The sequence below is a fragment of the Helianthus annuus genome, chromosome 3 (genome assembly GCF_002127325.2).
Source record: "Helianthus annuus cultivar XRQ/B chromosome 3, HanXRQr2.0-SUNRISE, whole genome shotgun sequence".
NCBI lineage: Eukaryota > Viridiplantae > Streptophyta > Magnoliopsida > Asterales > Asteraceae > Helianthus > Helianthus annuus.
In genome coordinates, this window is record NC_035435.2 from 15,812,063 (window position 1) to 15,839,286 (window position 27,224).

At 37.6% G+C, this 27,224-nt stretch overlaps 4 protein-coding genes and 1 long non-coding RNA gene across 5 annotated transcripts; 1 reads left to right on the forward strand and 4 right to left on the reverse strand.

Moving 5' to 3' along the window:
* Positions 1 to 1,021: 1,021 nt before the first annotated feature.
* On the reverse strand, positions 1,022 to 3,221 carry LOC110931247 (protein FAR1-RELATED SEQUENCE 5-like). The gene is made up of 5 exons (XM_022174648.1): positions 3,149 to 3,221; positions 2,255 to 3,038; positions 1,893 to 2,151; positions 1,211 to 1,783; positions 1,022 to 1,102 (listed from the first exon to the last, which is right to left on the reverse strand). The coding sequence occupies exons 1-5, from the start codon at positions 3,219 to 3,221 to the stop codon at positions 1,022 to 1,024; spliced, it is 1,770 nt and encodes a 589-aa protein (XP_022030340.1).
* An 8,722-nt stretch (positions 3,222 to 11,943) lies between these two features.
* On the reverse strand, positions 11,944 to 13,007 carry LOC118490138. Its single transcript, XR_004888317.1, has 2 exons — positions 12,666 to 13,007; positions 11,944 to 12,520 (listed from the first exon to the last, which is right to left on the reverse strand). It is a non-coding gene; the product is annotated as an uncharacterized LOC118490138 (long non-coding RNA).
* A 4,006-nt stretch (positions 13,008 to 17,013) lies between these two features.
* LOC110927542 (receptor-like protein kinase HERK 1) lies at positions 17,014 to 23,343 on the reverse strand. The gene is made up of 5 exons (XM_035987968.1): positions 23,308 to 23,343; positions 21,536 to 22,456; positions 21,056 to 21,208; positions 17,293 to 17,367; positions 17,014 to 17,184 (listed from the first exon to the last, which is right to left on the reverse strand). The coding sequence occupies exons 1-5, from the start codon at positions 23,341 to 23,343 to the stop codon at positions 17,014 to 17,016; spliced, it is 1,356 nt and encodes a 451-aa protein (XP_035843861.1).
* Positions 23,344 to 23,442: 99 nt separating this feature from the next.
* On the forward strand, positions 23,443 to 24,006 carry LOC110931248 (glycylpeptide N-tetradecanoyltransferase 1). Its single transcript, XM_022174649.1, has one exon. It carries the CDS (start codon positions 23,443 to 23,445, stop codon positions 24,004 to 24,006), a length of 564 nt encoding a protein of 187 aa, XP_022030341.1.
* A 63-nt stretch (positions 24,007 to 24,069) lies between these two features.
* On the reverse strand, positions 24,070 to 27,224 carry LOC110931249 (receptor-like protein kinase ANXUR2). The gene is made up of 3 exons (XM_022174650.1): positions 26,751 to 27,224; positions 25,023 to 26,027; positions 24,070 to 24,078 (listed from the first exon to the last, which is right to left on the reverse strand). The coding sequence occupies exons 1-3, from the start codon at positions 27,222 to 27,224 to the stop codon at positions 24,070 to 24,072; spliced, it is 1,488 nt and encodes a 495-aa protein (XP_022030342.1).

Genomic DNA, 27,224 nt, shown 5'->3' on the forward strand with positions numbered 1-27,224 from the left:
TAAATGAGGTTGTTTTAAATTATATGTTGGTACGTGTAACATTTAAGAAAATGAAAAAAATGCTGCTTCCTGTTTTCAAGGGGGCCACTATTTCTAAAAATGTAGTAGGATTATTGGAAGTTGGGGAAAGTAGGTGGCAGAAGTCTACTAACATAGGGGTTGGTGGCTAGAAAACAACTTTATTGGAAAAGGAACCATTGCTTTTTTGCCCCTTATGGTCACATCAAAGTCAAGTCACAACACCTATATTAAATGTATCCATGATATACCTCTATAAGTAGTGTATTAAAGAACCAAGTCATATTCTGTAATACTTCACTACTTCAGTAAACCAAAAACTTTTAGTGGTTCCAAAGTGTGCTAATGTGATGGACCCTTATAAACATAAGGTCACGGCTACACCACCAGGCATGGAGAAGCTGAAGCAAAAGGGGAAGGAAGCATGTGAGGGTCGGTACGGAGTGTGCTACGAAAGAAAAGTGTTTCACAAGAAGCCGGAAGACGTGAAAACTGGAGGAGCTTCTGGTGACGTTGCTTCATATAGCGGAACAAAAAATGTAGCTGATGTAGCTGGCGTTTCGCAAGAAGCGTCACACCGTACGGAACACGTTTTACCAGAAGCTGAATATTTGAAGGGGCTACCAGATGAGTTGGTTAGGTTGCTGACGGATCCAGACCATGAATTATGTGGTTGCCCGTTGTGTCCATACTCACCCGAAACAATCCAGTCCTGGTGTTACCATGACCCATGGGAGAGTGAGCGCAGCCCCTCTCCTCTGTACTTTCATGATGAGGATGTTGCCACACCATGATGAAAAGCTTCTTAGAGATGGAGGATAAGAAGGGGTAGTTAGGATGTGGTAAGTGGTTAAAGTTGTGATAACCTGTTGACCCTATGTTTGTAGACGACATACTAACGTCGTTTTCTTGGTATTTTATTATTAATAGTTTTTTTTGGGGGAATGGGTTGATGTCACGGCTCGGTAGTCGATCCAATGGGGTGGTATCTTTGCAACATTTTTCAATCGATAGACGCAAAAGACATGGCGACACAGATATCTGATACGTGTGAAATTCCTGCATGAGCAACTGGCGGAGTGGTCTACAGTGTTATATGTAACCTGTTAGGAACAGAAGGAGCAAAAAAAGGCCTTTAGATCTAACGTATGTTAGTGGAGGGGTAATGATGAACTTGCCTAAAATGTGTTACCTGATAGACGTTTGTGATGTTGTTCCTTTTGTCCAAATGAGTGACGTCTATCAAAAGAGTGGTATTGCTGGACTCGGTTTGGTTTGTGATGTAGCATAAAAACTTCCCTTTAATTATCTCCTTTTGAACTTGCGCGAAAACAGCGTTTGTGTAAATGGCGAACGCGTGCTGTTCAATCAGTAAATCAGTATTGCCCTTGAACACCGTGGATGAGGTTTTGTACTCCGATACACGTTGCCGATATCGTTGGCTGTCTACCCTATTTTCAAAGCACATCATAAATTGTACAAGGGTGTTTGCGCTTGTTGAGTTGACCTTGAAGGCAGCGTTAGAGTTTTCGCAGCGTGAAGTGGTCTTCATCAAGCAACACATGGGCAGTTCCCTGAAGTAGGCTGGTACCCAAAGATGTTTGATGTTGTACATGTCGTTCAACCAAGTGTGGTCTTGTAGGCCAAATGTTTCTAGGAGGTCATTCCAGCGGGACTCAAACGTTTCTGGTTTGATATAAACATTCCAAACCAACCGGTGAATGCAGGACCGAACATCAGTGTTATCAAGAACGTCCGCAGAGATCTGGTAAATTTAAGAGTTACTAACACATGTTAGATTAAACAGTTTGAAAACACATATAAAGTCTGTGATGTTGAATAACACATGTTAAAGGCTAACAATTAAACCTAACCTTGGAGGGTTGTTTTTTCATTATTTGCCACATGCATAGACGGTGGCGTGATTCGGTAAAGACCATAGGAACAGCTTGAAGCATGGATGGGTCTTGATCACTCAGCACGAGAGTTGGTTGAGTACCGTGTGCCTTCAAGAAAGCCTTAAGCAACCACACATAAGATTTAATGGACTCGGTTGATATCAAACCCGCACCAAATGTAACACATTGGAAATGATGATCCACACCCGTGAATGGCACAAAAACCATCTTGTACCTATTAATAAAAAACGGATTTGAGGTTAACAAAATGTAACACTTTTTTGGTTAGGTTTGTATACTTGGAGATCAGGCCTAACACATGTTAAGGGGGAACTAACCTGTTAGTGCTGTAAGTCGCGTCAAAGGAGAGGACATCGCCAAAAGCTTTGTAGTTTAGCTTTGAAATCTCATCAACCCAGAATACAGAAGACAACTTTCCATTTGATACAGTGTAATCAAAATAGAAGTTGGGTAGGTTGTCAAAGCGCTCACGCAAGCGTTCGAGGAAAACTTGTGCGTCGCGTTCGCCAATAAAAATTCGCAACTGGTGGCTAAAATTTTTAAAATCCACCGGAGTCCCATTGACATTGTGATGCCCCCCTTTTAAAGCTACAAGACATCTATAAGCTCTCATTGGTCCGATATGGTTTAGACTCATATTGTGAATGAATTGTTTGGTGGAGAATGACAGCTTCCGTGATATCTTGCTAAGATCACGGTTGTAATTCTCAACAAGTTCATGATTATGAATATCATTGAAACTCGGAACTGTGTATGTATCATTAGAGATTGATACTAGAATGGTTGCCTTACAGTCACACCATGTGAAGTTGGTTCTCCGAGGCTTTACAGAAGATTCATCTAGTGTGTCAAAAGTCCTCTTGGGTTGTGGTTTCCCGTATTTTGAGCATCGAAGATACTTGTGTGTGGGAATTCCATTCCAGACTTTAATTTGCCCTTTTTTAACAGCAAAACCAGCTTCAAACGCATAAAGTTCATACATGGAAAGAACAGCCTCAAATGTTGGATAAGATTTCCCACACACTGGTATGAACTTATCAGCGACGGTAGGAATCCAGTAACGGGTTCCCTGAGGGGCATCAAAGACGAAGTATGGATGCGCTGGCCATGCATCAGAAAACGAAAAGGTTAGGAATCTGGTATATGGCAGGACAAAAGGTTAGAACTCTGGTATGTGAGAATAAAGTGTGCTCCCATGGAAAATAAACAACCGTCTAAAGGGCCGCGAGATGATTCAGCAAACACAGAAGGGCCATGAGATGATCCAGAACCAGCACCCGTCATGTTAGCGTAGCCAGAATCTTGGGATACTACATGTGAACATTATGCAATATGTTTGAACTATGCCATATTTGGGGAAGAAAAGTCAAAACAAGTGTATAGAAAAACAAATCATGTTCATTATCCATAACCTCGTCAGAATGAAATCCGCTGTTCATGAACTTGTTGGAGATCAGAATCCGGTGATCTAACAGGGACTTCAGATGATCGAGAACCATCAACATGCATGTAAGTATATACAAAAGCTTCGAATGGAACATGTGAACATTGCCATGCAGTATATTTGGATTATTCGATTAAAAAATGGTAAAAGACAAAAAAAAAACATATATTCGAGAGAGTTAAGTTACATAAAGAGACAAACCTTGAGCATTTAATTCCTCATTAGTATGGAAGTCGTTGCTAAAGAACCTGTTGGGGAAACTATGGACCGGCGACATTAACTCGGAGGTTGGTGGATTTGTCTCCATGGACATTAATGGAGAAATGATAATTTGGAGTAGAAGATGATTATGGTTCTTCTGTTGAAGAAGATATAAAATGAAAAATTGTAAAAGAAATATGGGGGTGGGTGAATTGTACAAATGAGTTGATGTGCATTAAATGATCATGTCAATTCAAATTGGGGAAATATCTTGGGTTGCATAAATTACTAATATAACCTTGGAAGCAAAAAGTAACAGGAAGTGACTATGGGCAACGTGGCTATATGTAGGCCACAAGTAGAGTTTGCTAAATTTTCTAAGAAAATGGGGTTTCTTGCTAAGCATTATCCTCTCTCTCTCTCTCTCTCTCTCTCTCTTTCTCTCTCTCTCTCTCTCTCTCTCTCTATATATATATATATATATATATATATATATATATATATATATAGGGGAAGGATGTATAGAAAACCCACTTTAATTTAGAAAACCCGAGAAACTCAAAGCTCCTGATGTTTTTTTATTTTGAAAAAATTTACACATGTTATATACATGTTTTTAAGGGTTTTGGGCAAAAAAAATCAAAAAAGCGCCGAGTAGATATTTTTTTAAAAAAATAAACAAGTTTAGGTGTAACACATGTTACATTCATCTGACATATTTGTAACATGTGTTACACCAAAACTTGTTTATTTTTTTTTTAAAATATCCACTCGGCGCTTTTTTGATTTTTTTTGCCCAAAACCCTTAAAAACATGTATATAACATGTGTAAATTTTTTTAAGAAAAAAAAAACATTGAGAGCTTTGAGTTTCCCGAGTTTTCTAAATTAAAGTGGGTTTTCTATAGATACTTCCATTATATATATATATATATATATATATTTATATATATATATATATATATATATATATAAGGGATCGCCAAAATGAAAATCACCTCCAGTTGTAAGAACCGCGGGAACCACTTTCTAGCCATTACATCTTAAAAATGGATGGATGAGATTAAAAGTAGTTAAAAGTAATATTAAATTTTTTTTGTCTTATTATGTCTTTAATATTTTAATCTAAAAGGGTATTTAAGTAATTTTGTTTTTTTGTCTTATTAAGTTTATTGTTTTTTATTACAATTTTGTCCTATTACATTAATTATTTTGTTCTAAATTAGATTTCTTTATTAAACAAATATTTTGAAATCAGATTTTTTTATAAAAAAATTTTAAGCGCATTTTTTTACCACCCGTTTTTTACGCGCGTTTTTTTACGACCCGTTTTTTCACGCCGTTTTTGCGACCGTAGTTTTTCAGTGCCGTTTTTTAGGCCCGGTTTTAGGCGCCGTTTTTTGCCGCGCCGTTTTTTACGTCACGTTTTTTACAAGCCGTTTTTTGCGCCCTATTTTTTACGTCCCGTTTTAACGCGCCGTTTTAGCGTCTCGTTTTTATGTCCCGTTTTTACGCGCCGTTTATACGGCCCGTTTTACGCGCCGTTTTTTTACGCGCCGTTTTTTTACGCGCCGTTTTTTTACGCGCCGTTTTTTTCACGTCGTTTTTTGCGACCGGGGTTTTTACATGCGTTTTTTTATTCCCGGTTTTACGCGCCGTTTTTACACTTTTTACGTTTTAGGTTTTACGTTAACCTTTTTAGACTTTTTACATTTTAAGTTTTACGTTAAATTTTTTTTACGTTTTACGTTTTACATCTTACGTAGAACTTTTTACTTTTTACGTTTTACGTTAAAACTTTTTACGTTTTACGTTAAAACTTTTTACGTTACGTTTTACGTTAAAAAAGTTAACGGTTTACGTTAAAAAGTTTACGGTTTAATTTTTTTTTTTTACAAAAATATTTTAACGCAAAAACGAACGCACCCAGAAATCGCAAACTCGGGAGGTGTCTCAGATATATTGTTATCATCATCGACGCCTCAAAAAAATATAAAAACCCAACAAACAAAAATCAAAAAAACGAGTGGAATCTTAAAAAAACGATGTTTTGTCTCAGATTTTCCTATAATCAGAGGCTGCAAAGTAGGGTTGCAGGTTCAAAAACCTACCCTCCACCATCCTTGCCGCGCCCTCGTCATCAAAATATACGTTTTTTTTTTGCATCATCATCGCCCAAAATCCAAAACGGATCAAAACCCACATATTCAAGCATTCAAAAGCACCTGATGAACATCATTCAAAACACATTCAACATGTTCAAACAGATTCAACAGATTCAAAACATTAAAAAAGGCAGCAGATACAACCGATTTAAACATCCAAAACCACCATGAACATCATTCAAACATATTCAACACAGATTCAAAACAGATTCAAAGATTCAACATATTAAGAAAGCACCAGATTCAAACCCAACAAAAACCCAGATTCAAACCCATCAACATATTCAAACAGATTCAAACCCAACAAAAAACACTTACCAACAAAACCATCAAGAAAGTCCAAACCACAAAGATTCAAAACCCAGATTCAACTGAATCAACAGAAACAAAAAGCACTAGATTCACCCCACCCCCTTCACCCCATCACACACCGCCACCACCGCCGTCGACACACCACCACCATCGTCGGGAGGAGACCGGGACCTCCGCCTCTCACGTCTGCGCTGCCGCCGGCCCACCACCCAGCCATCGAACTGCCACCACCCACCACAACATCAAATCAGAGTTCACTACCCCCAAAATCAGAGCTTGGTTTAACAGGTTTAGTCGCCGGCAGGGGTGGGTTCAGTCGTCGTCAACATCGTCTTCGGTTAAAACATGTTTAGTCGCCGGCAGATAGACAATGAAGATGGGTTTGGGGGTTGGAATTCAAGAGAGAGAGAGATGATGAATGAGAGATGTCTGCAACATATAAAAGAAAGAGAGAGGAGACAGGAACATTAAATGAAAGACAGAGGAGAGAGATAGGATATGACTTTTGGGGGTAAATGACCAATATACCCTTTTTGTTGGCAATACCTGATTGGTGGAGACTGGTTCTCATGGTTCTTACAACTGGAGGTGGTTTTCATTTTAGCGGCTCCCTATATATATATATATATATATATATATATATATATATATATATATATATATATGATTAGGTTCAAACGTGAACATTTTCTCCGGCATGAACTGATCTGGGCCCTTGATTTTGTAGATGATAGATCTTAGATCAATGGCACAATTGTAATTAAAGGTATAATAAATTTAATTTAAATTTTAATCTAAAGGGTAAAATAGGGAACTTTCATATTAAAGATATGGAACCTAATTCATTTGTAATCCCCTAAAATCTCTGTATCAGTTTCAAAACACTCAAAACAAGATTCCCTCACCCACCACCTCATCCGATCTCTCCCTATTATCTGCATATGGTCGGATTTTCGGCGACTGCCGGCTGTGTTTTCCAGCGAAAGACCCCCCACCCTCTCGTTTCTACTCCGACGCCACACAAGTCCGGTGACCGGGTTAACCAGTAGAGCCGCCACTCACGACGGCGCACGGCGACGACAGTCGGAGGGAGAGGAAGAGAGACGGTGGTTGTAGAGGTGGTTAAGACTGAGACGGAAGCGCCACCACTCACCATGTTTTCCGGCGACAGGGACGGAAGCGATAGAGGCGGTGGCGGTTGTGCTTTTTCGATGACCTTCATGTTCTCCAGCTGGTTCAGGCCGTTTTTCCGGCAACTGACGGCGAATACGGTTGTATATGTTGGAGGTTCAAAATCATGGTCTTCTTTTCTCTGTTTGATTTTGTTTCACTCATATTTGTAGTATTATACTCCTTCTTATTTATTTTTAAATTAGTTACTGTTTTGATCTTCTGCAGGGAAGAAAAACTAGTGAAGCGTGCCAAAGCACTTAAAGTAAATGTTGGAACCAACCCTGATATAGACGTCGGCCCTGTGATCAATAAAATGGTGAGTACATTAATACTTTTTAACAATCAAATGATCCTATAACCTTTGCTGTTAATTTTTGTTCTAAATATTTATTTATTAGTCACATCAATCTATTTTTTTTTTATATTGTGATGCATTGACAGGCAAAGGAAAAAGTAAATAGATTAATCCAAATAGGTATCGAGGCTAGTGCTCTGTTTTTAATTCGATTGACAGGCAAAGGAAAAAGTAAACACATATCTTTCTCTATTTGATTTTGCTATGTTTTTAATTCGATGTACACATGTGTATTCTAATTTTACTCTGTTTTTAATGTGATGTACACATGTGTATAGCGTCTGTTTTTGTGACATCTCAGAATTTTTTGTGTATTGCATGTGTAAAGTTGTTGATGTACACTTGTGAATTATGCAAAGTATTAGTTGTTGAGTTTTTTTGTTCATTTTTTTTTATTTTGCTCTTTTTTTAACGCGATGTACATATGTGTATTCTGATTTTGCTCTGTTTTTAATGCGATATACACATGTGTATTCTGATTTTGCTCTAATTTTAACCCAATGTACACATGTGTATAGCGTCTGCTTTTGTAATATCTCATAAGTTTTTGTGTATTGAATGTGTAAAGTTGTTGATGTACACTTGTGAATTATGCAAAGTATTACTTACTGAGTTTTTTTGTGCTATTTTAGGAAACGTCGTTAACGAGAAAAGTGGAGATGAAAGGTCGATAAGGATGATTCACGTATGAGGTCGATAAAGATGATTCACGTATGTTTGTTTGCTTGGCCGATAAGGATGATTCAGCATATAACGTGGCGAATAGTTGTAAAAGATTATGTTTTTTGTTTTTTCGATTATGTTGGGTTTATTGTTTTTACGAAACTGAAACTTGTAATTATATGTTTTTTGTTTGGTTTGAAAAAATTATGGAACTTGTAATTTGTTAAATATAAAATAGTTTTACGGGTATTGTTTCAATGTATGTATTATGTAGCTAATTACATATATGTGGATAATGAATTTAAATTAGGAAAGATGTAACTTAATTCAATTATTAAAATAATGATTTAAATCTAATTTTTTACACAATTACAATCATACCCTTAACAACTTAAAAGGAAATCAAGGGTCCAGATTTGTTCACACAGTTCACTCTTGGGAGGTTGTTCACGCTGGAACCCTACCCTATATATATATAGGGGAGCGCTAAAATGAAAACCATCTCCAGTTGTAAGAACCGCAAGAACCAGTTCCTAACCATTAGATCTTCAAGATCAATGGATGAGATTAAAAGTAGTTAATATTAATATTAAATAGTTTTTCTCTTATTATGTCTTTAATATTTTAATTCAAAAGGGTAATTTAGTAAAATTACTTTTTTTTCTTTTAGTCTTTATTATTTTTTATTACTTTTTTGTTTTATTATATTACTTTTTATGTTTTAAACAGATTTTTTTTTATTAAAAATCATTTTTAAATTCAGATTTTTTAACGAAACAAATTATTTTGCGCGCCGGTTTTTGCACGCCGTTTTTACGCCCGGCTTTTTTACGCGTCGTTTTTAACGTGTCGTTTTTTCACGCCGTTTTTTACACTCAGCTTTTTCAAGCGGCGTTTTTTTAAAAGCGCCGTTTTTTACGTCCCGTTTTAACGGCGACGTTAAAATTTTTACGTTTTGCGCTAAACTTTTTACGTATAAACTTTTTACGGTTTACGTTTTACTTTTTACGTTTTATGAAAAACCTTTTACGTCTTACGTTAAACTTTTTACATTTTACGAAAAACTTTTTACGTTTTACGATTTACGTTAAACTTTTTACGTTTTAAATAAAACTTTTTACGTTTTACGTTTTACGTTTTACGTTAAAAAGTTTACGTTTTACGTTAAAAAGTTTACGTTTTACGTTAAAAAGTTTACGGTTTAACATTTTTTTTTTACAAAAACTTTTTTACGCAACACGAACGCACCCAAAAAACGCAAACTCGGTAGGTGTCTCAGATAGATTGTTATCGTCATCGACTGGGGAAAAGAATATAAAAAACCAACAATATCAAAACAAAAGTGTATCTCGAAAAAAAACGGGGTTTGGCTCAAATTTTCCGATAATTAAAAGGCTGCAAAGTGGGGTTGCGGGTTCAAAAACCTACCCTCCACCGTCGATGCCGCGCCATCGTCATAAAAAATCTAGTTTTTTTTTTTTTTTTTTTTTTTTTTTTTTTTGCATCATCGCCACCCAAAAACCCACAGTTCAAAAACTCAATATCAACCCACAATTGATTCCCCACCTGCAACAAACCACACTTCAAAATCAAGTGGTATGAAACCCCATTACAGATTCAAAATCAAAAATATTATATCAAAAATTCAAGAGCACCCACAAAAGAACGACCTCAAAGTGGGTATGAAACCCCATCAGATATTATATCAAAAATCAAAAATATTATATCAAAAATTCAAGAACCCTCACAAAAGAACAACCCCAAAGTGGGTATGAAACCCGATCACAGATTATATCAAAAATAAAAAATATTATATCAAAAATTCAAGAACCAAAAATCAACATCAAAATCACCTGCATCATCAAAACCTCCACCAAAAACAGGGCACGTCATTACTCAAACCCTCACCGCCGTCCCCGTCAAAACCCACCGCCACCGCAACCCCGCCCCGTTAGCGGCGTTGGACGTCGTTGACGTTGCCGGCGACGTCGACTCTCCGACTATCTCTATGCTCTCTCCACCTCTCTTTCTGGTACCCACCGTCAGGAACGTCATCAAAGGGGGTTGTGTTGTGCATATGAAGAAGGGAGGTGAGGGGTGGTTGTTGCTGGTTGTTATCGACGGAACGGAGAGCCGCCGGAACAAAACTTGCTTCACCAGTCACCGATCAGAACGACGAGGGGGTGGGGGGTGTCGGCTGTGGGTGTTTGGAAGAGGAAGGGTAAGTTGACATCAAAAGATTTAAGAGAGCTGAAATCAAAAGATTTAAGAGAGATGTTTTCTTTTGTAGAGGATGAAGATGAATGTCTTCAAAAACTTCATCAGGTTGAAATGAGAATGAGGAGAGAGAGAGAGAGAGAGAGAGAGAGAGAGAGAGAGAGAGAGAGAGAGAGAGAGAGAGAGAGAGAGAGAGCCAAAAGATGGGCTTTAAATACAATGTGACAATTTTTAAAAAGATGGTGGTTAATTAATGTGGAGAGAGGTAAGATATGACAATTGGGGTAAATGACCAAATTACCCTTTTTGTTGGTAGAATATGATTGGTGGAGAGTGGTTCTCACGGTTCTTACAACTGGGAGTTGTTTTCATTTTAGCGGCTCCATATATATATATATATATATATATATATATATATATATATATATATATATATATATATAAGAACAGGGGAAGGATGTATAGAAAACCCACTTTAATTTAGAAAACCCGGGAAACTCAAAGCTCCCGATGTTTTTTTATTTTGAAAAAATTTACACATGTTATATACATGTTTTTAAGGGTTTTGGGCAAAAAAAATCAAAAAAGCGCCGAGTAGATATTTAAAAAAAAGTAAACAAGTTTTGGTGTAACACATGTTACATTCATCTGACATATTTGTAACATGTGTTACACCAAAACTTGTTTTTTTTTTTTAAAATATCCACTAGGCGCTTTTTTGATTTTTTTTGCCCAAAACCCTTAAAAACATGTATATAACATGTGTAAATTTTTTCAAGAAAAAAAAACATCGGGAACTTTGAGTTTCCCGGGTTTTCTAAATTAAAGTGGGTTTTCTATAGATACTTACATTATAAGAACATTCAAATGGTCAATTTATACAAACATCGACAAGATTTAAATTGATTAATGAGGGTAATCTGCAGGTGTGTAGTAATCTAAATGAAATACAAATACTTCAACTCAATTAACAAATTCAAACAGTATAACTTAATCAACCCCATTAGAGAATTACAACGTATAAACTCACCTATTTTGCCACAAATTGAGGATAGTTGTCGTTGCTAGCCGGAGCTCCCACTTTACCATTCCGGGCGGGTTCTTCAAATCATTTATTTGAAAAACAGTTTTACCCCGTTCCGGTGGAGGATGTGATGGTGGTGAGATGGGAAAAAAAGACTACAAAAGCTAAATGGGAGCAGACCGAACCCACATTCAACAAATAAACGACCAAAACTAAGCAGCAAGGCAAAAAGCAATAATTATAGGTGATTCAACAAAAAAAAATTATTCAGTTGACAGTAGCAGTGCAACAACAAATGAAAAACTGTTGGTATCAAAGTTGCAGGGTCCCAGGACCATGATCGAGGACTAGAGGAATGATAACATACCTCTTGAAAATCTCCACATGCTTCACAGTCACACCAATACATAATGAATTCGAATAACTTGAAACAACGAAAATACTAACCGAACATGAATACAAAACTTGATAACTTCGAATATAATGAAATCGTATATTCGACAGTTAGATTACAAGACTGGAAATCGAAACCCTATTTAAAGATGATGAAGCATTGCGTTTCTTGGGGACATGATGTATACTCGCACAGTTCCAAGAATAATTGCCATGCAATTATGCATACATGCACCGCTCTATCTATCAAACTAACAAACCTAATGGACTTTTAAAGTTCTTGGCCCAATCGACATAAGAGTTTGTTGGCCTACGGACTGAACAGAAAATAAACAACTTGGACGATTGTTCGACCCATTAACAATCTAAACTACTGTCGGAAAGGAGAAAAATAGATTGTATAGGGGCTTGTGTGTAAAGTGGTGTCCTATATAAACACCTCTCTTGTAACCCTAATTTCTTGAACAATACAATCTCAATACAATTCAACCCAATCACTGTGTTTGTTTTACACTAGACAACATGGTATCAGAGCAGAGTTTCTGATCCTTCGATACTCTGTTCATCAACTACAATTATCTCAATCACAATCGTCCCCATCGATCTTGTCCAGCCATTTTTTTTTCAAATCTCAAACCTAAAAATCAAAAAAAAAAAAAATCAAACTCCAAAAAAAATCGATCAACACCAGCTTATTCCAAACCAATCCAACCCAAACCAGGAAAAACCCAAAAAAAAAAATCAAGTCAAAATCAAATCAAAGTCAAACTTCGGGATCGAACCTGCCGGGAACTTCCCCTCCGTTTTTTGTTCAAATCAAGTTAATACGCCGCCGCCGGTCGCCATAAACAGAACATCATCACCATCAGATTCGTTTTTAACTCTTTGCCGCTCCGCGTAGTAACGGTTATGCTTCATCTTTTCCGGTGGAGAAATCGCCTCTGATTCATCTTCGGTTACTGTCAACCAGTGATTTTGGCAGTTTCCTAATTTCACCCGTGATTTTTGGCACTTTCCTTTTCAACCCAGTTTCCTTGTTCTTGATGAATAAAAGCTTTTTGGATAAACATAACTTTCCTTTTTGATAAATACCTATTGGAGCCGATCTATTCTTTGGGAGAAGTAACCTTAGAATTTCCTTTTTTGCCCTTGATATATAAGTGTGAATTGGAGCGGATTTAGGAGCAGATTTGTTGTTCGGGTTTTGGAGCGGATTTATTGTTTCCGGGTTTGTTCAAATCTTGAACGCGAGTTCAAGTCATCGGTAAATTTCGATAAATTCGCCGGCTGAGATAGCTTCGCCTCTTAGCGGAGTTATTCCGAACCTAAATCTTGAACGCGAGTTCAAGTCGTCGGTGAATTGTGATAAATTCGCCGCGTGAGATAGCTTTGCCATTTAGCGGAGTTATTCCGAGCTTAATTTTTTGATCGCAATTTCGGCGTATTTGGTTGCCTAATAAATACGCTCGGTTTGGTTGTCGTCCAAAAAAAAATGGCAATCAATCATGGAAAAAACAGCTCTTGGATATTCGATTCCGGTGCAACTGACACCATGACATTTGAACATTTAGATATACAATCAATGTCTAATCCTAGAAAAACTCAAATCCATACCGCAAACAATGGAATGATGCAAGTAAAAGGAGGAGGGACTATTGAAATTTCGCCAACTATGAAATTATCAAACTGTCTTTATGTTCCATCATTATCACACAAACTGCTCTCCATTAGCCACATTACCAAAGAGCTGAATTGCACTGTACTAATGCACCCTAATTTTTGCCTTCTACAGGATATCAGGACGGGTGTGATTATTGGACGTGGTACTGAGCGCCAAGGGTTATATTATGTGGATGAAGTGGCTCAACAGGGTACTGTGATGTTGGCACATGGAACCGAAAACCGAGAAGCCTGGCTATGGCATAGACGGTTGGGACACCCATCCGTTGGCTATTCGCACCTTTTGTTTCCAAAACTCTTCCCTTCAAATGGGAAAATAGATTGTGAAACCTGCTTTCGTGCTAAAAGTCATCGACAACCATTCAAACCTAGTAATACGAAAGTTGCTTCACCTTTTTCACTAATCCACTCTGATGTGTGGGGTCCTGCTCCTGTGATGGGGGGCAGGGTCTTCGTTACTTTATACTATTCGTGGATGATTGCACTCGCATGACATGGGTATATTTTTTTAAAAACCAAAGCCGAAGTTTTCGAAAAATTTGTCACATTTTATGCCATGATTCAAACTCAATTTCAAACTCAAATCCAAATTCTTCGATCCGACAATGGGGGGGAATTTGTCAATACATCTATGAAACAATTCTTTAAAACCAAAGGATTAATTCATCAAACCTCTTGTGCTCATACTCCTTAAAAAATGGTGTTTCCGAACGGAAAAACCGTATTATTCTTGAAATGACTCGAGCTCTTTTGATCGAATCTCAGGTTCCTAAATCTTTCTGGCCGGAGGCAGTTGCAACCTCCGTGTATCTGCTAAATCGGCTTCCCACAAAAGCTCTTAAATTTAAGACTCCTTTAGATTGTATGTCCAAGTCTGCCAATATTCCCCATCCTCTTACACTTGAGCCTCGAATCTTTGGGTGTACCACATTTGTTCATATACCTAAAGTCAACCGAAACAAGCTCGGCCTATGTGCTGAGAAATGTGTGTTTGTCGGCTATGGGATCGACCAAATAGGTTATCGGTGTTATAATCCAAAGACTCGTCAAATGTTCACCACAATGAACGTTGACTTTCTTGAAACAAAATACTTTTATGACCCCCAACTCAGTGGTCAGGGGGAGAACGAATGTATAGACCCTCTGAGTTGGCTAATCCAATTTCCCTCGTCTGAAGAAGTAACAACAACAGAACTTCCTCACAGTACTCCGAATCAGTCATCTTCAAACACAACTACACAATCTGCGGAGCACAGTACCACTGAAAATAGTCCATCCAACATGATACCTGAGGTAAGAAATAATGAGAACACTGAGTCTACTATGTCTTGTGACTTTGAGACAACAGGGGAACATACAGAACCGACAACAACCGAACCTACAGAACATGTTGGACCAAATGTTGAGCATGTTGAACCTGTTGTTGAAGAGGTTGAACCAGTTACTGAACATGTTGAACTAGGTACAGCAGAGACAACCGGGAGATATTCTCTCCCTCCAAGAGAAAATAGAGGAGTTCCTCCTAAGAGATATTCTCCAGAAAAAGTGACTCCAAGGTCTAGGTATCCTGTGGCGAACATTGCCACTGGAAATTTGTCTAAAGAAGCTAAAGCATTTACAGCTGCCTTGTGCTCTGAACAAATGCCATCTACAACACAGGAAGCATTGAGTTCTGAAGAATGGAAAAAGGATATGGAGACCGAAATGGAAGCTCTCAAGAAGAATAACACGTGGGAGAAATGCACTCTCCCACCAGGAAAGAAACCAGTGGGATGTCGGTGGGTGTTTTCGGTCAAACACAGACCCGATGGAACGATTGAACGATACAAAGCTCGGCTGGTTGCAAAAGGTTACACTCAGACTTATGGAATCGATTACTCTGAAACCTTCTCCCCAGTAGCCAAAATTGATACGATCAGAGTCCTGTTTTCTATAGCTGCCAATAAAGGTTGGCCTCTTCATCAATTTGATGTAAAAAATGCCTTTCTTCACGGGGAACTAAACGAGGAGGTCTATATGGACGCTCCACCAGGATTCAATGAGAATTTCAAAGATGGAGAAACGTGTCGGTTGAAGAAATCTCTGTATGGGCTTAAACAGTCTCCTAGAGCTTGGTTTGGGAGGTTTACCCTTGCGATGAAAAAATATGGCTTCAAACAAAGCAACTCATATCATACCCTATTTTTGAAACGTAGAGGCAGTCTTGTGACATGCTTAATTATCTATGTTGATGACATGATTCTCACGGGAAACGATGAAGAGGAAATGTCAATGTTAAGAGATAAACTGTTTTCAGAATTCGAGATGAAAGATCTGGGAAGATTGAAGTACTTTCTTGGAATTGAAGTTCTGAGATCTAAACATGGGATTTTTATCTGTCAAAGGAAATATGTTCTTGATCTGCTAGCGGAAACCGGAATGGTTGAGTGTAGACCGGCGGACACCCCAATGATGGTCAATCATGGCTTACACATGGAAGATGGAGCAGATCTAGCAGATAAGGAGAGATATCAACGAATGGTGGGAAAACTGATATACCTCTCCCACACTTGTCCAGATATAGCTTATGCAGTAGGAGTGGTGAGTCAGTTTATGCACCAACCCCAAGCAAGCCATATGGAAGCAGTATTAAGAATCATCAGGTATCTCAAGGGAACAGCAGGTCATGGTATTCTGTTTAAATCAAATGGGCACTTAGAGATCCAAGCTTACACAGACGCCGACTGGGCAGGGGATAAAGGAACAAGAAGGTCAACCTCAGGATACTTCACCATGGTTGGAGGAAATCTAGTTACCTAGAGAAGTAAGAAACAAAAAGTAGTCGCCCTATCTAGTGCAGAAGCTGAATTCCGTGGGGTTGCTCGTGGCTTAGCAGAGGTTCTGTGGATTCGCAAGCTCCTAACTGAGATTGGTTTTCTTCCTACTACAGCAACCAAAATCATATGCGACAATAAAGCTGCTATACAGATCTCAGAAAATCCAGTCCAACATGATCGAACAAAACATGTGGAGGTAGATCGACACTTCATCAAGGAGAAGTTAGAGGAAGGCATCATAGAGCTCCCGTATATAGCATCGAAAGATCAACTCGCAGATATTCTCACAAAGGTAGTCAACGGAAACGCGTTTAGTAGCTGTTTGAGCAAGTTGAGTGTTTGTGACCCCACTACTCAACTTGAGGGGGAGTGTCGGAAAGGAGAAAAATAGATTGTATAGGGGCTTGTGTGTAAAGTGGTGTCCTATATAAACACCTCTCTTGTAACCCTAGTTTCTTGAACAATACAATATCAATACAATTCAACCCAATCACTGTGTTTGTTCTACACTAGACAACAACTACTAAAATAGAAATCATAAACGTCTTGTAGAACTCGAAATCGGGATGCTTCGATTATTGGCTTTCATTCTCCTCCCTAATCGAAGCATCTTTTATTCGAGACTTCATACTTGCTACCCATCGTTCTTTCTGATGACCTCTAGGATAGTCACCAAGTCCGGTTCATCATCATTTTCTTCTATCTTCACGCTTGCACCTTCTTTTGTGTTGCTTGGTCCAGCTTCTTGATTGTTGTTCCCATCCTTCTTGTTCTTCATTCGTTTGTTCTGCATAACTTGGAAATACTATTCCAAAATATCAACATACCTCACATACGTTTTCATGTCTTGGGCATCATCACAATCAAACCCGCATTGCACCGCAACCTCACTCTAAGCATCATCTTCAATAACCTTCTTAAAACCAGCTTGATCATTCACCACTTGGTAGAGCATGATCAAGTTTACATCTTTTTCGTTGAACCAATTCTTTATGCATCATTATCAACCCAGTCAAATCTAGGCAACTTTTAATTATCAAGTCATTCTCAATGACTTCTTCGTCATCTTGTGAAAGTACCAACGCCTTTTCGCGTAATGTGTCTCGTGACTCAAGTGGTTTATCTTCCAAACCTTCTAGATACATCATGAACCTGATTTTATCTTTCTTGGAATAAACTATTTGGTTTTTCTTTGCACCGGATGTGCATTCACGAAATTTCTCCCTATTCTTTTGCCTTTCAACTCAAATTCTTTCTCATAAAAATCTTCGACGTACTCTTGCAATTTCTCCTTTGTACCCGTTTTCAGCATCTAAGTTCTCTTAGAACTTATCTAGATATTCTTGTTCCAAATCCTCCTCGGATTTGTTTTCAACACGTCCACACGTTTTACTCTATCACCAAACATCCTTTTCAATGTACACGAATCACTCGATGTAACCACTTCAATTCCTTGGTATAATAATTGTTCTAAACTTAGAACGTTGCGCTTCATACTAGGCACATAATTCAAACAAGGAATTGTTTTATTCTTTCCATCAACCGGAACCCTACTTTCTCCAATACGATGGATGAATGAGAACTCCTTCCGTTTCTCATTTGTTAAAATCCGAAAGTGCCTTTTGAACACTTTGAACATGGTTACCCTCATGTGAGTTTTGAACGTGGGATCTACCACCCAAATTGCTTCCCACTCCCCTTCGCAAGTATCCTTTACTAAATAATCGTTATTTTCCGGTAAACGACTAAGATTGATATACTCACTTGGGCATATGGAAGCAATGTGACCATATTTCTTGCATGTGAAACAATGGATCCTGGCCTTCCGTGGTCTTCCCACCCATGTGTTACTTTTGAGGCGTAACTTCTTGAAGAATTTCTTGGGAGTCATCTTCTTGGGAAACTTGCTTATTGGCGACTTCCAAGAACATGAGGATGGCTTCCCCTGGGCGTGATCGTTTTGCCCTTGTCGCTGCCGTGGATGCACTTTCCCTAGTTCAGAATCGGTGCCGACCAATTTATTCTTGCTTTCCCTCCTAGGATCTCCGCAGCCCTCTTCCTTGATCTTGATTGAACTTGAACCTTGGGTTCTGATTTCAATGGTATCAAAGTTGCAGGGCCCCCAAGACCATGATCGAGGACTAGAGGGATGATAACATGCCTCTTGATAATCACCACATGCTTCACACCAATACATAATGAATTCAAATAACTTGCAACAATGAAAATACTAACTGGATATGAATATAGAACTTGATAACTTCGAAAATAGTGAAACCGTATGTTCAACAGTTGGATTACAAGACTGGAAATTAAAACCCTATTTAAAGAAGATGAAGCATTGTGTTTCTTGGGGACGTGATGTATACTCGCACTGGTCCAAGAATAACTACCATGCAGTTATGCATACACGCACCACTCCATCTAACAAACTAACAAACCTAATGGACTTCTAACTAAAGTTCTTGGACCAATCGACATAAGAGTTTGTTGGCCTACGACCCAAACAGAAAATAAAAGACTTGGACAATTGCTCAACCCATTAACAATCTAAACTACTAAAACAGAAATCATAAATGTCTTGTAGTACTCGAACTCGGGATGCTTCGATTATTGGCTTTCAAAAACATTTACTGTAGACGCAGATGGTAAATTTGGATTTATATAATATACTTATTTTGTTCTTTCCGGGTTGGGATTGTTGTTTAATCTAGATGGGTCAAGTTGGGCTATGGAGTTGGAGCGGGTCAGCAGCTACATCTTGATATAAGGCAAATGTATTTGTGTTTATAATAAGTCATGGGTAGTTTATTTGTTACTCAAAGTAACAGGTTAGTAATAGGTGCAAATGTTTTATTTTTCTATGTAGTGTACAGCCCTAGAACGAATATATGAATGAATGGTACATAACTTTCAAGCAGAAATCACAGCCTTTTTTTCTTCAATTCAGTACCTATTTTAATCACAATCCACAAGTTTGATCCAACAGGGATGTTACATTAAAAAAGAAAGAAGAAGCCACGTTTACCTGATTGAGTGTATTAGACTTATGCATAGATGTCTTCTTCTCGAATGTGATGTGTGTTAATAGTCGTTGACATCACAAAGTTTAAATAATATCTATCATCATCCTTCCGCATGAAATGGATTTATTGTTCAACATCATAAGTTGGTTGCTGGAGGACTCGAATTATCTCCTAAAAAGACAGATATAAGTAACTAAATAATCCATATATGTTAGCAAAGGTATAAAAAAATAATATTACATTTTGACGTTAACTATAGATTTTTAGGTTGTCCAGCAACACAATTGTGGTTGAACATGAATTCTAGGGTGAAAATCTTTTTAAAACAAATATTCTTATTGATATAAACAAAAACAAGTGAAATAATATATGCGCCAAACGCCCAAACTTAACGATCGTGTTTGTGGATTCCATACTAGAAAAAGTAGAAAATGTTGGGTCTACTCGGGTTTGTTCACACCAGTCGCAGATTCACGGGTTCTAAGCTGGGTTTATCGGCTAGTAGAAGTTGAACCGAAATGAATACGGATCTTTGTTGGAGTTGTTGCAAACTGGAGCTACGTGGGTTTGGAGTTGTTTGGTTCATTTGTCATGTTTTTATTATTGTATGATCGTGTCACGTAAAGTAATAATGGGTCAATAGCTATGTTGTCAAAAGCGAGAGCTAGGGCGCGCCTAGGCGCAGCTAAACCGCCTGGTGGAGAGCTAGGCGCAGATCTGCGTCTTTTTTCAAAAAACGCACTCAGGCACAGTCTGGAGCTTGGCGCAGGCGCAACAATCCACTCTAAAACCATAAAAACAGCCTGAAACGGAACAATATAGAAGGTAGGTGGAGAGGAACCTTGTTTAGCAACTTCTTGAAGGGAAGAGGAGAACCTGATTTACACTCAAGATCATGGTCGACACCAGCAACGTGGTGGACTGGTGTCGGCTGCCCTTTTTGATAGAAAACCTAATTTAATAAAATAGATGGGCTGCTTTTGTTGATTGTAGACTGGGTTGGGTCAGTCTTTAGTTTAAATAAGTAACCTATTTCATTAAATAGACTAATGGCCCAATTAAATATCTTAAAATTGTTTTATTTGTTACAAATACTGATATATTTTAAAAATATTAATTATTATTGATATTATTATATATTTTTTAAAAAGATATTATGATTTCTCTTCTATTATATTATATTATATTTGTATATATAGTGTAAAACTATTCATTTTATGCCTATCATATATATTTTTTTTATTATGGCGCCTTACTTATAAAAGCTCTCGCTTTTTTTACGCCTTGGGCCTAGGCTCTGGGGGAGGTCTTTAAGCCTTGAGTGCGTCTTGCGCATTTGACAACATAGGTCAATAGGTCAAGGGTTTGTTTCCTCTATTTTATTGGCATATTTACCTCCATGTATATTAGTAGTTAGTTTAGTTTCTTTTTTTAGGGTTAAGTTTGTTTCTTTTAAAGGCTATATATAGCCTCATTGTTTTGTGAATATTAAAAGTACCCCTCATTTTTATCTTCTGTGTATCCACCTTCGAATATTTATATCCTCTTCACATTTTCATCTGGTTTGTGAGTGAGTTGGAGTATGAGTTTGAAGGGGCCTGAACCAACAGAAAAAGATTCGTTGAATATATATGAGAAAGAATTAAGTACCCGTTTGTCCTCTTCAAGGAGGATTCCCTTAGAGATGATGTCGTTAATATACCTTTTCGCCATTGCGGAGTAAATCTCAGGAGACTCTGAAAACCGAAGTATTGCTTTGTAGTTACTTTGCAATTTGGACCCCTCTAGTATTTCATAAGCCTCCTGCATGTTAATTAAAGAACTATATGCTGTAGCTCAATGCATCACAAATCTAAGTTTAGAAACCGTTATATTACCATTTTTACATTTTAATCTAAGTTTACAAAAAATATTCACTTGTGAAAATAAAAATAGAACAGAAAATTGGTTCAGATAATTATCATCCTCATTTACTATGAGCAAAGTTTCTTGGATTATATTCCATGTCCTAAAACTATTATTTGATACTATTTAAAACTGTATATACTTTTTCTGTCTTTTCATCTCTTGATACCTTTTGATTTGCATATTCAACTAATGCTTTACTTACATGTTAACAAATAAACTTACTTGAAATTCCAAAGCCTTTAGAAGTTGTACCATCACCTGACTAGCCGTGGGTCGTTCTTTTCTCTCCTCATTTAAGCACTGAAATGCAATTCTTCGAAATGTACTCAATGACTTTGGCGCAATTTGCTCCCTTATGCCCTCAAACACTATATCATCAAGACGTGCTACTTGAAAGTGACGTTTAACCAAAATGTCTAAAAACTGACTGCTATTTTTGAAGTCCTTTGGACATGCCAATCTCCCGCACAAAATTTCAAACAAAACCACACCAAATGAATACATATCGGATTCTTTGGTTAGTATATGTGTTTCCCAATACATTGGGTCACAATAGCCTGGTGAGCCTACAACATGGTTCATGACATACTTAACTACCTCATTTGTTGGATGTGTTAAGGCAAGCTCAAAACCGCTAATTTTTGCTTTCCAATTCTTGGTTAGTAGAATGTTGGAACTTTTTATGTCTCTATGTATCACCACATCTTCCTCTATATCACCTCCGTGAAGGAACTTCAAACCATTTGCAATACCAATGCATATCTTAAGACGTTCGGTCCATGTAATACTAGTATCATTCAAATACCTATCCAGACTTCCTTTAGAGGCATTCTCGTAAACAATGATTTTTTCATTCATTTCTTTACAATAGCCTACAATACCGATGATGTTCTCGTGTTTATACTTGAAAAGAACTTCAAACTCTTTCAAAAAACCATGTTCCGATGAAAACCACACACCGTTTAAATACCGATCGGGACTAAACCGCTTTACAACAACTTTCTTATGTCTATTATGATATTGAATTTTCCCATTGTAAAGCATCCCATATCCTCCTCTCATAATGCATCGGTCACCATTGAAGTTATCTACGCCTGTTTTTATGTCTCTAAGTGAAAGCCTGAGGGTTTTGGCATGTTGTTCCTACATTAAAGTCGAAGTGTATTGGTTATATATATGTCCTAAAAATGAATAGAGGTACGTGCATACCATTTGTGCATGAAATCCACATAATTTCAATTACACATTATGTGAATTTAAACAATTATATAACCAACTACAAACGTTAATTTTGCAAGTATAGTTATGAAAATAAAAGCTACACATAAATAATTACTCATGAGACCATGGGATGGGGTGTGGGGGTCGTCCCCTCCCCGTCTCGGATCGTTCCCCACGTCGCACACCGCCCCCTTGGGGCTCGTCACGTCGCAAACGGCGGCAAGAAGACGGAAGGGACGAGGCATTTGATTGGCTGATTGTTGATGGTGGGCCATTTAAATAGAGAGAGATAGAGTTTTTTTAATTTATTTAATTAAATAAAACAAAATAATTATAAAAAAAGGGAGGGAGGACTATCCTCCACACCCTTGGGTAGTCCCCAAGGGGATGGTCCTCCACCCTTGGTGTGTTAGAAAAGGAAAAAAATAATGTAGAGAAAATTATGGATTCCTCTAGATCATCTCCATATTTATCAAAGCCTTTCCTTTTTATTCTTCTTGTAAAACCTATAAATAAAGGCTTCTTTTATGTTTTGTACGGAAGAAATATATCAATAAAATTCAGTCCCTTTTTATTATCTCTGATTATCAGAGCAGAGTTATGATCCTTGAAAACTCTGTTCGTCAATCTCAAACCAAAACCAAAATCATTCAACCTATCTCAACAAAATCAAACCCAAACCAGAAAAAACCAAAACCAAAATCAAACATCAAACCTGCCGTTTCCTTTACCTCGAATCCGTATCAAAAACAACAACAGCAGCAGCCACCAACATTAGCAGTTGCCGTCACCATCACCGGAAACTCCATCTCCGGCCAGTCACACCAGTAGTTGCCGTCACAACACATCCATCCACTAGGGCGTTGCTGGTCGGCTGCCGTAATATGTCACTCCGGGTTAGATTGGCAATGGCAGAAAATGCTTCAGTGAAAGATGATACCAAAGATCAAAACCCTTCGCCTTTGGAGATCGAGGAGGAGTTGTCAAGAGAGGTTCAAGACACACTCACTCTTTCACAAAGGCACAAATTTTGGGAAACACAACCCGTTGGGCAGTTTAAGGATCTAAATGATACAAGCTTACCCGGAGGCCCTATTGAACCTCCAACCCCGATCTCTGAAGTCAAACAAGAGCCCTATAACCTTCCAAATCTCTATGACTGGGTCACCTGTGATATCAACTCTGAAGACACATGTGCTGAGGTTTATAACCTCCTCTCAAACAATTATGTGGAAGATGATGAAAACATGTTCATGCTTAATTACTCTAAAGAGTTTCTGTGGTGGGCCCTACACCCTCCTGGCTACTACAAAACATGGCACATTGGGGTTCGCGTCAAAAGTTCAAAAAGGCTTGTTGCTTTCATAAGAAACTCAAGAATCCGGGTTCGTGCAGATGTTGTTAGCAAGGCAGAGGTTAACTTCTTGTGTGTTCATAAGAAACTCAGGTCAAAAGATTGCTCCCTGTCATGATCGAAGGGGTCACAAGAAGGATTCCTTTTTTTTTTTAAATAAAAGAAAATATCAAAAAAAACATCAACGTTTCTGCTCAAAAAAAAATATAAAAAAATCCAAAATCAAAACCCAAAACCAAAACCCAAAAAAAAAAAAAAAAAAAAAAACCTCAAAAAAAACCCAAAAACCAAAAACCCAAACCCAAACAAAATGCCAAGACCCAAATGGCCAAGTTAAATTTTTTCAACTTGAGGGGAAATCAAAACCCAAAATAGGCTGCCATGTCGAAAGGCGGTAGCTCAAATCAAACAAAAAGTTACCATGTCGAAATGCGGTAACTTAATAGCTCAAACTACCATGTCAAGAAGACGGTAGCCAAACCAAAAAAAAAAAAAAAAAAAAAAAAAAAAACCAGACATAATCAAAACCCAAAATCAAAACCAATCCAAGTTGAATCGTGGCAATCCCACAATTCAACTTGAGGGGGAGTGTTAGAAAAGGAAAAAATAATTTAGAAATAATTATGGATTCCTCTAGATCATCTCCATATTTATCAAAGCCTTTCCTTTTTATTCTTCTTGTAAAGCCTATAAATAAAGGCTTCTTTTATGTTTTGTACGGAAGAAATATATCAATAAAATTCAGTCCCTTTTTATTATCTCTGATTATCATTGACAACATGGTGAGGTGCCACCTACGTGACGGGTAGTCTCTTTGAAGAATAACCAAACCACACCCAATGGTCTGATAGACAAGTTATCCTCTAAAAGTTATAGAACGTGCTTAGGTTTCTGAACTAGCATTGTCATAAACTTAACATATTTTTAGATTAGTCAAATGAGGACATGCACTAGCTACCAAGGCTATGGTTAGTAGGGTTGTTAAAAAAACTTGAGACTCGCTTAATATTTCAGTTTGTTAAGATATATAAACAAGTGAAACCAGCTCGTGTAACTTTGAGGGTGAGCCAACCCGGCTTGGCTCGTTTACAACCCTAATGGTAAACAAAACTGTATTATATTAAATTGACTTACTTGGAAGGCTAATGATGACTTAAGTCCCTTGATGACAACTTCAGTTGTTTGAGGACGATGGGCTTGAATTTTTGCTATACATGGATATGCAATTTTTAAAAATTCTTTCAAAGAATCATGATCAGGTCCTACTTTTCCAGTAAAACCGAGTTCAAAAGCATTTTCCAGTATTTCCGGATCTAACATTTCCTTTAGTGTTCCCTTTTTGAAGTGTCTTCGTATGACAGGTGCAAGCCCCTTTTCATTTTCCTTCATGAAATTGGAATCATAGGCCAGCTTCCCTGAGAAGATCTCAAATAAAACAACTCCAAACGAGTAAATATCTGACACTATTTTTAACTTACATGTCTTAGCATATTCTGGATCCAAGTAAACATTTGTGCCTGCAATATGATTTGTGTTGATGGTGCTATCGTGTTGATTCAGCTGAATCTTAGAGAGCCCAAAGTCAGCAATCTTGGCCTCCCAATTCTCGCCCAATAGAATATTGTCGCTTTTTATATCACGATGAATTATCCTTTTTTTGTCTTCCATTGTTGTGTGCAGGTAGTTCAATCCTTCGGCTATCTCAATGCAGATTTTTAGACGTTGTGTCCAAGTAAGATTAACCATCTTATCTATGCTTCCCAAATAATCATCCAAACTTCCATTAGAAACATGCTCATAGACAAGAAGCATTTCACTACCTTCAACACAAAATCCTAGAAGAGAGACTATATTACGATGCTCACATTTACTAAGCACTTCAAGTTCGGCAAGGAACCCTTCTTTTCCTTGACTATCTTCTCTATGGAAGATGCGCTTTATAGCCACAGTGTTGGGCAGTTTAGGATGTCCATCTTCACTCTTCAGTTTTGTTGCCAAGGAACTTTTAATATTAAAATCATTGAGCTCTGCTTTATACACTTCACCGTATCCGCCTGACCCAAGAAGATATTTTTCGTCAAAATTGTTTGTGGCCAAGAGTATAACATTAAGTGGAATCCTCAAGTGTTCGAAGGGCACCTGAAAAAGAAAGTGTTGTAATCCATGCATGAAAGAATAGATGAAAACGAATCAAAGTATTGAAATTTGTCCTTTATACTTTGTTGATCTTAAGAAACTATGCCCAAAATATAGATAGTTTATTGAAGTTCAAAGTCTAATGTCTAGACATTTAAATTGAAACTACTAGGAAAAGTCGATTATACACCCTTTTTAAGCATATTAATACAGTTTAAGAGTGTACAAAATTATAAACAAGCTCAGATACGCACGTTTCCTGACGTTTGCATGGTTCCGGGTGTTGAGCCAAACTGGAATTAATGTATGTATGCATCCTGAATTACACTATTAACTAAAACTTGTTAGGACTCTACATAATGGCGTGGATAAATAACAAAGCTATACAATATTAACTAAGACTATGGAAAAGCTAGCAAAACTTGTTAGGACTCTACATAATGGCGTGGATAAATAACAATATGGAAAAGCTAGCTAAAGTGTTCACCCTTACATGCCTAGCTACCGATTTTTTGTTTATTTTCTCATTATATTGTTAAAGTGTGCCATGATTGACCAAGTCACTATGTGGTTTGCATCATTAATTAGAAGATTTATTCCTTAACTTCAGCCTAGTTGTACTTGCAGTTATCTACAACCATAATGCCTTCGATTCCTTTAAAATACAGTAATAAAGATTGTTGACGATAAAAAGAACTATTTATAACATATACAATATTTACTTACTTGGAAGTGTAACGCTTCCTCAAGGGACTCGATGACATCTTCCAATGTAGGACGCTTGCTTGGAGTTTTTTCCAAACATTGATATGTGATTTTGGAAAATGTGTCAAAAGAATCTTGATTGGGTCCTTTTTTGAGAGTATAACTCCATTCTTGAGCTTCTTCCAATAAGTTAGGATCTGCAATATTCTTTAGCGTTCCTTCATTGAAGTGTCTTCGTGCGACCGATTTAAGACCTTCGACACTTTCTATCTTGTATACCGGATCAAAGGCCAACCTCCCAGTAAGGATCTCAAATAAAATTACTCCAAGCGAAGGAATGTCGTCTTCAACAAGGCTTTCATCCCGGAAAAATGTAGTACGACATGAATCGAATTTGAAAAGCCAAAAGCTAGCTATCTTTGCAGTCCACTTCTCATCCAATAAAACATGTGCACTATGTATACGCTGATGTCTCATGTATGCTTTGTTCTCCAT

Bases quoted from the DNA above. Each gene is read 5' to 3' on its own strand.
- LOC110931248 (XM_022174649.1), top strand. From the start codon at position 23,443: ATGGCAGAAAATGCTTCAGTGAAAGATGATACCAAAGATCAAAACCCT.
- LOC110931247 (XM_022174648.1), bottom strand. From the start codon at position 3,221: ATGACGGGTGCTGGTTCTGGATCATCTCATGGCCCTTCTGTGTTTGCT. The intron at 3,039-3,148 runs GTTGTTTATTTT...ATGCATGGCCAG, and splicing joins ATCTCGCGGCCCTTTAGACG to CGCATCCATACTTCGTCTTT. The intron at 2,152-2,254 runs GTTAGTTCCCCC...TTTTATTAATAG, and splicing joins GCGACTTACAGCACTAACAG to GTACAAGATGGTTTTTGTGC.
- LOC110931249 (XM_022174650.1), bottom strand. From the start codon at position 27,224: ATGGAGAACAAAGCATACATGAGACATCAGCGTATACATAGTGCACAT. The intron at 26,028-26,750 runs GTAAGTAAATAT...TTTCTTTTTCAG, and splicing joins AGGAAGCGTTACACTTCCAA to GTGCCCTTCGAACACTTGAG.
- LOC110927542 (XM_035987968.1), bottom strand. From the start codon at position 23,343: ATGGAGTTTCCGGTGATGGTGACGGCAACTGCTAAT. The intron at 17,368-21,055 runs GTACTTAATTCT...TGATGCATAAAG, and splicing joins TCCTTGAAGAGGACAAACGG to AATTGGTTCAACGAAAAAGA. The intron at 17,185-17,292 runs GTTATTGAAGAT...ATTTTGGAATAG, and splicing joins ATCAAGCTGGTTTTAAGAAG to TATTTCCAAGTTATGCAGAA.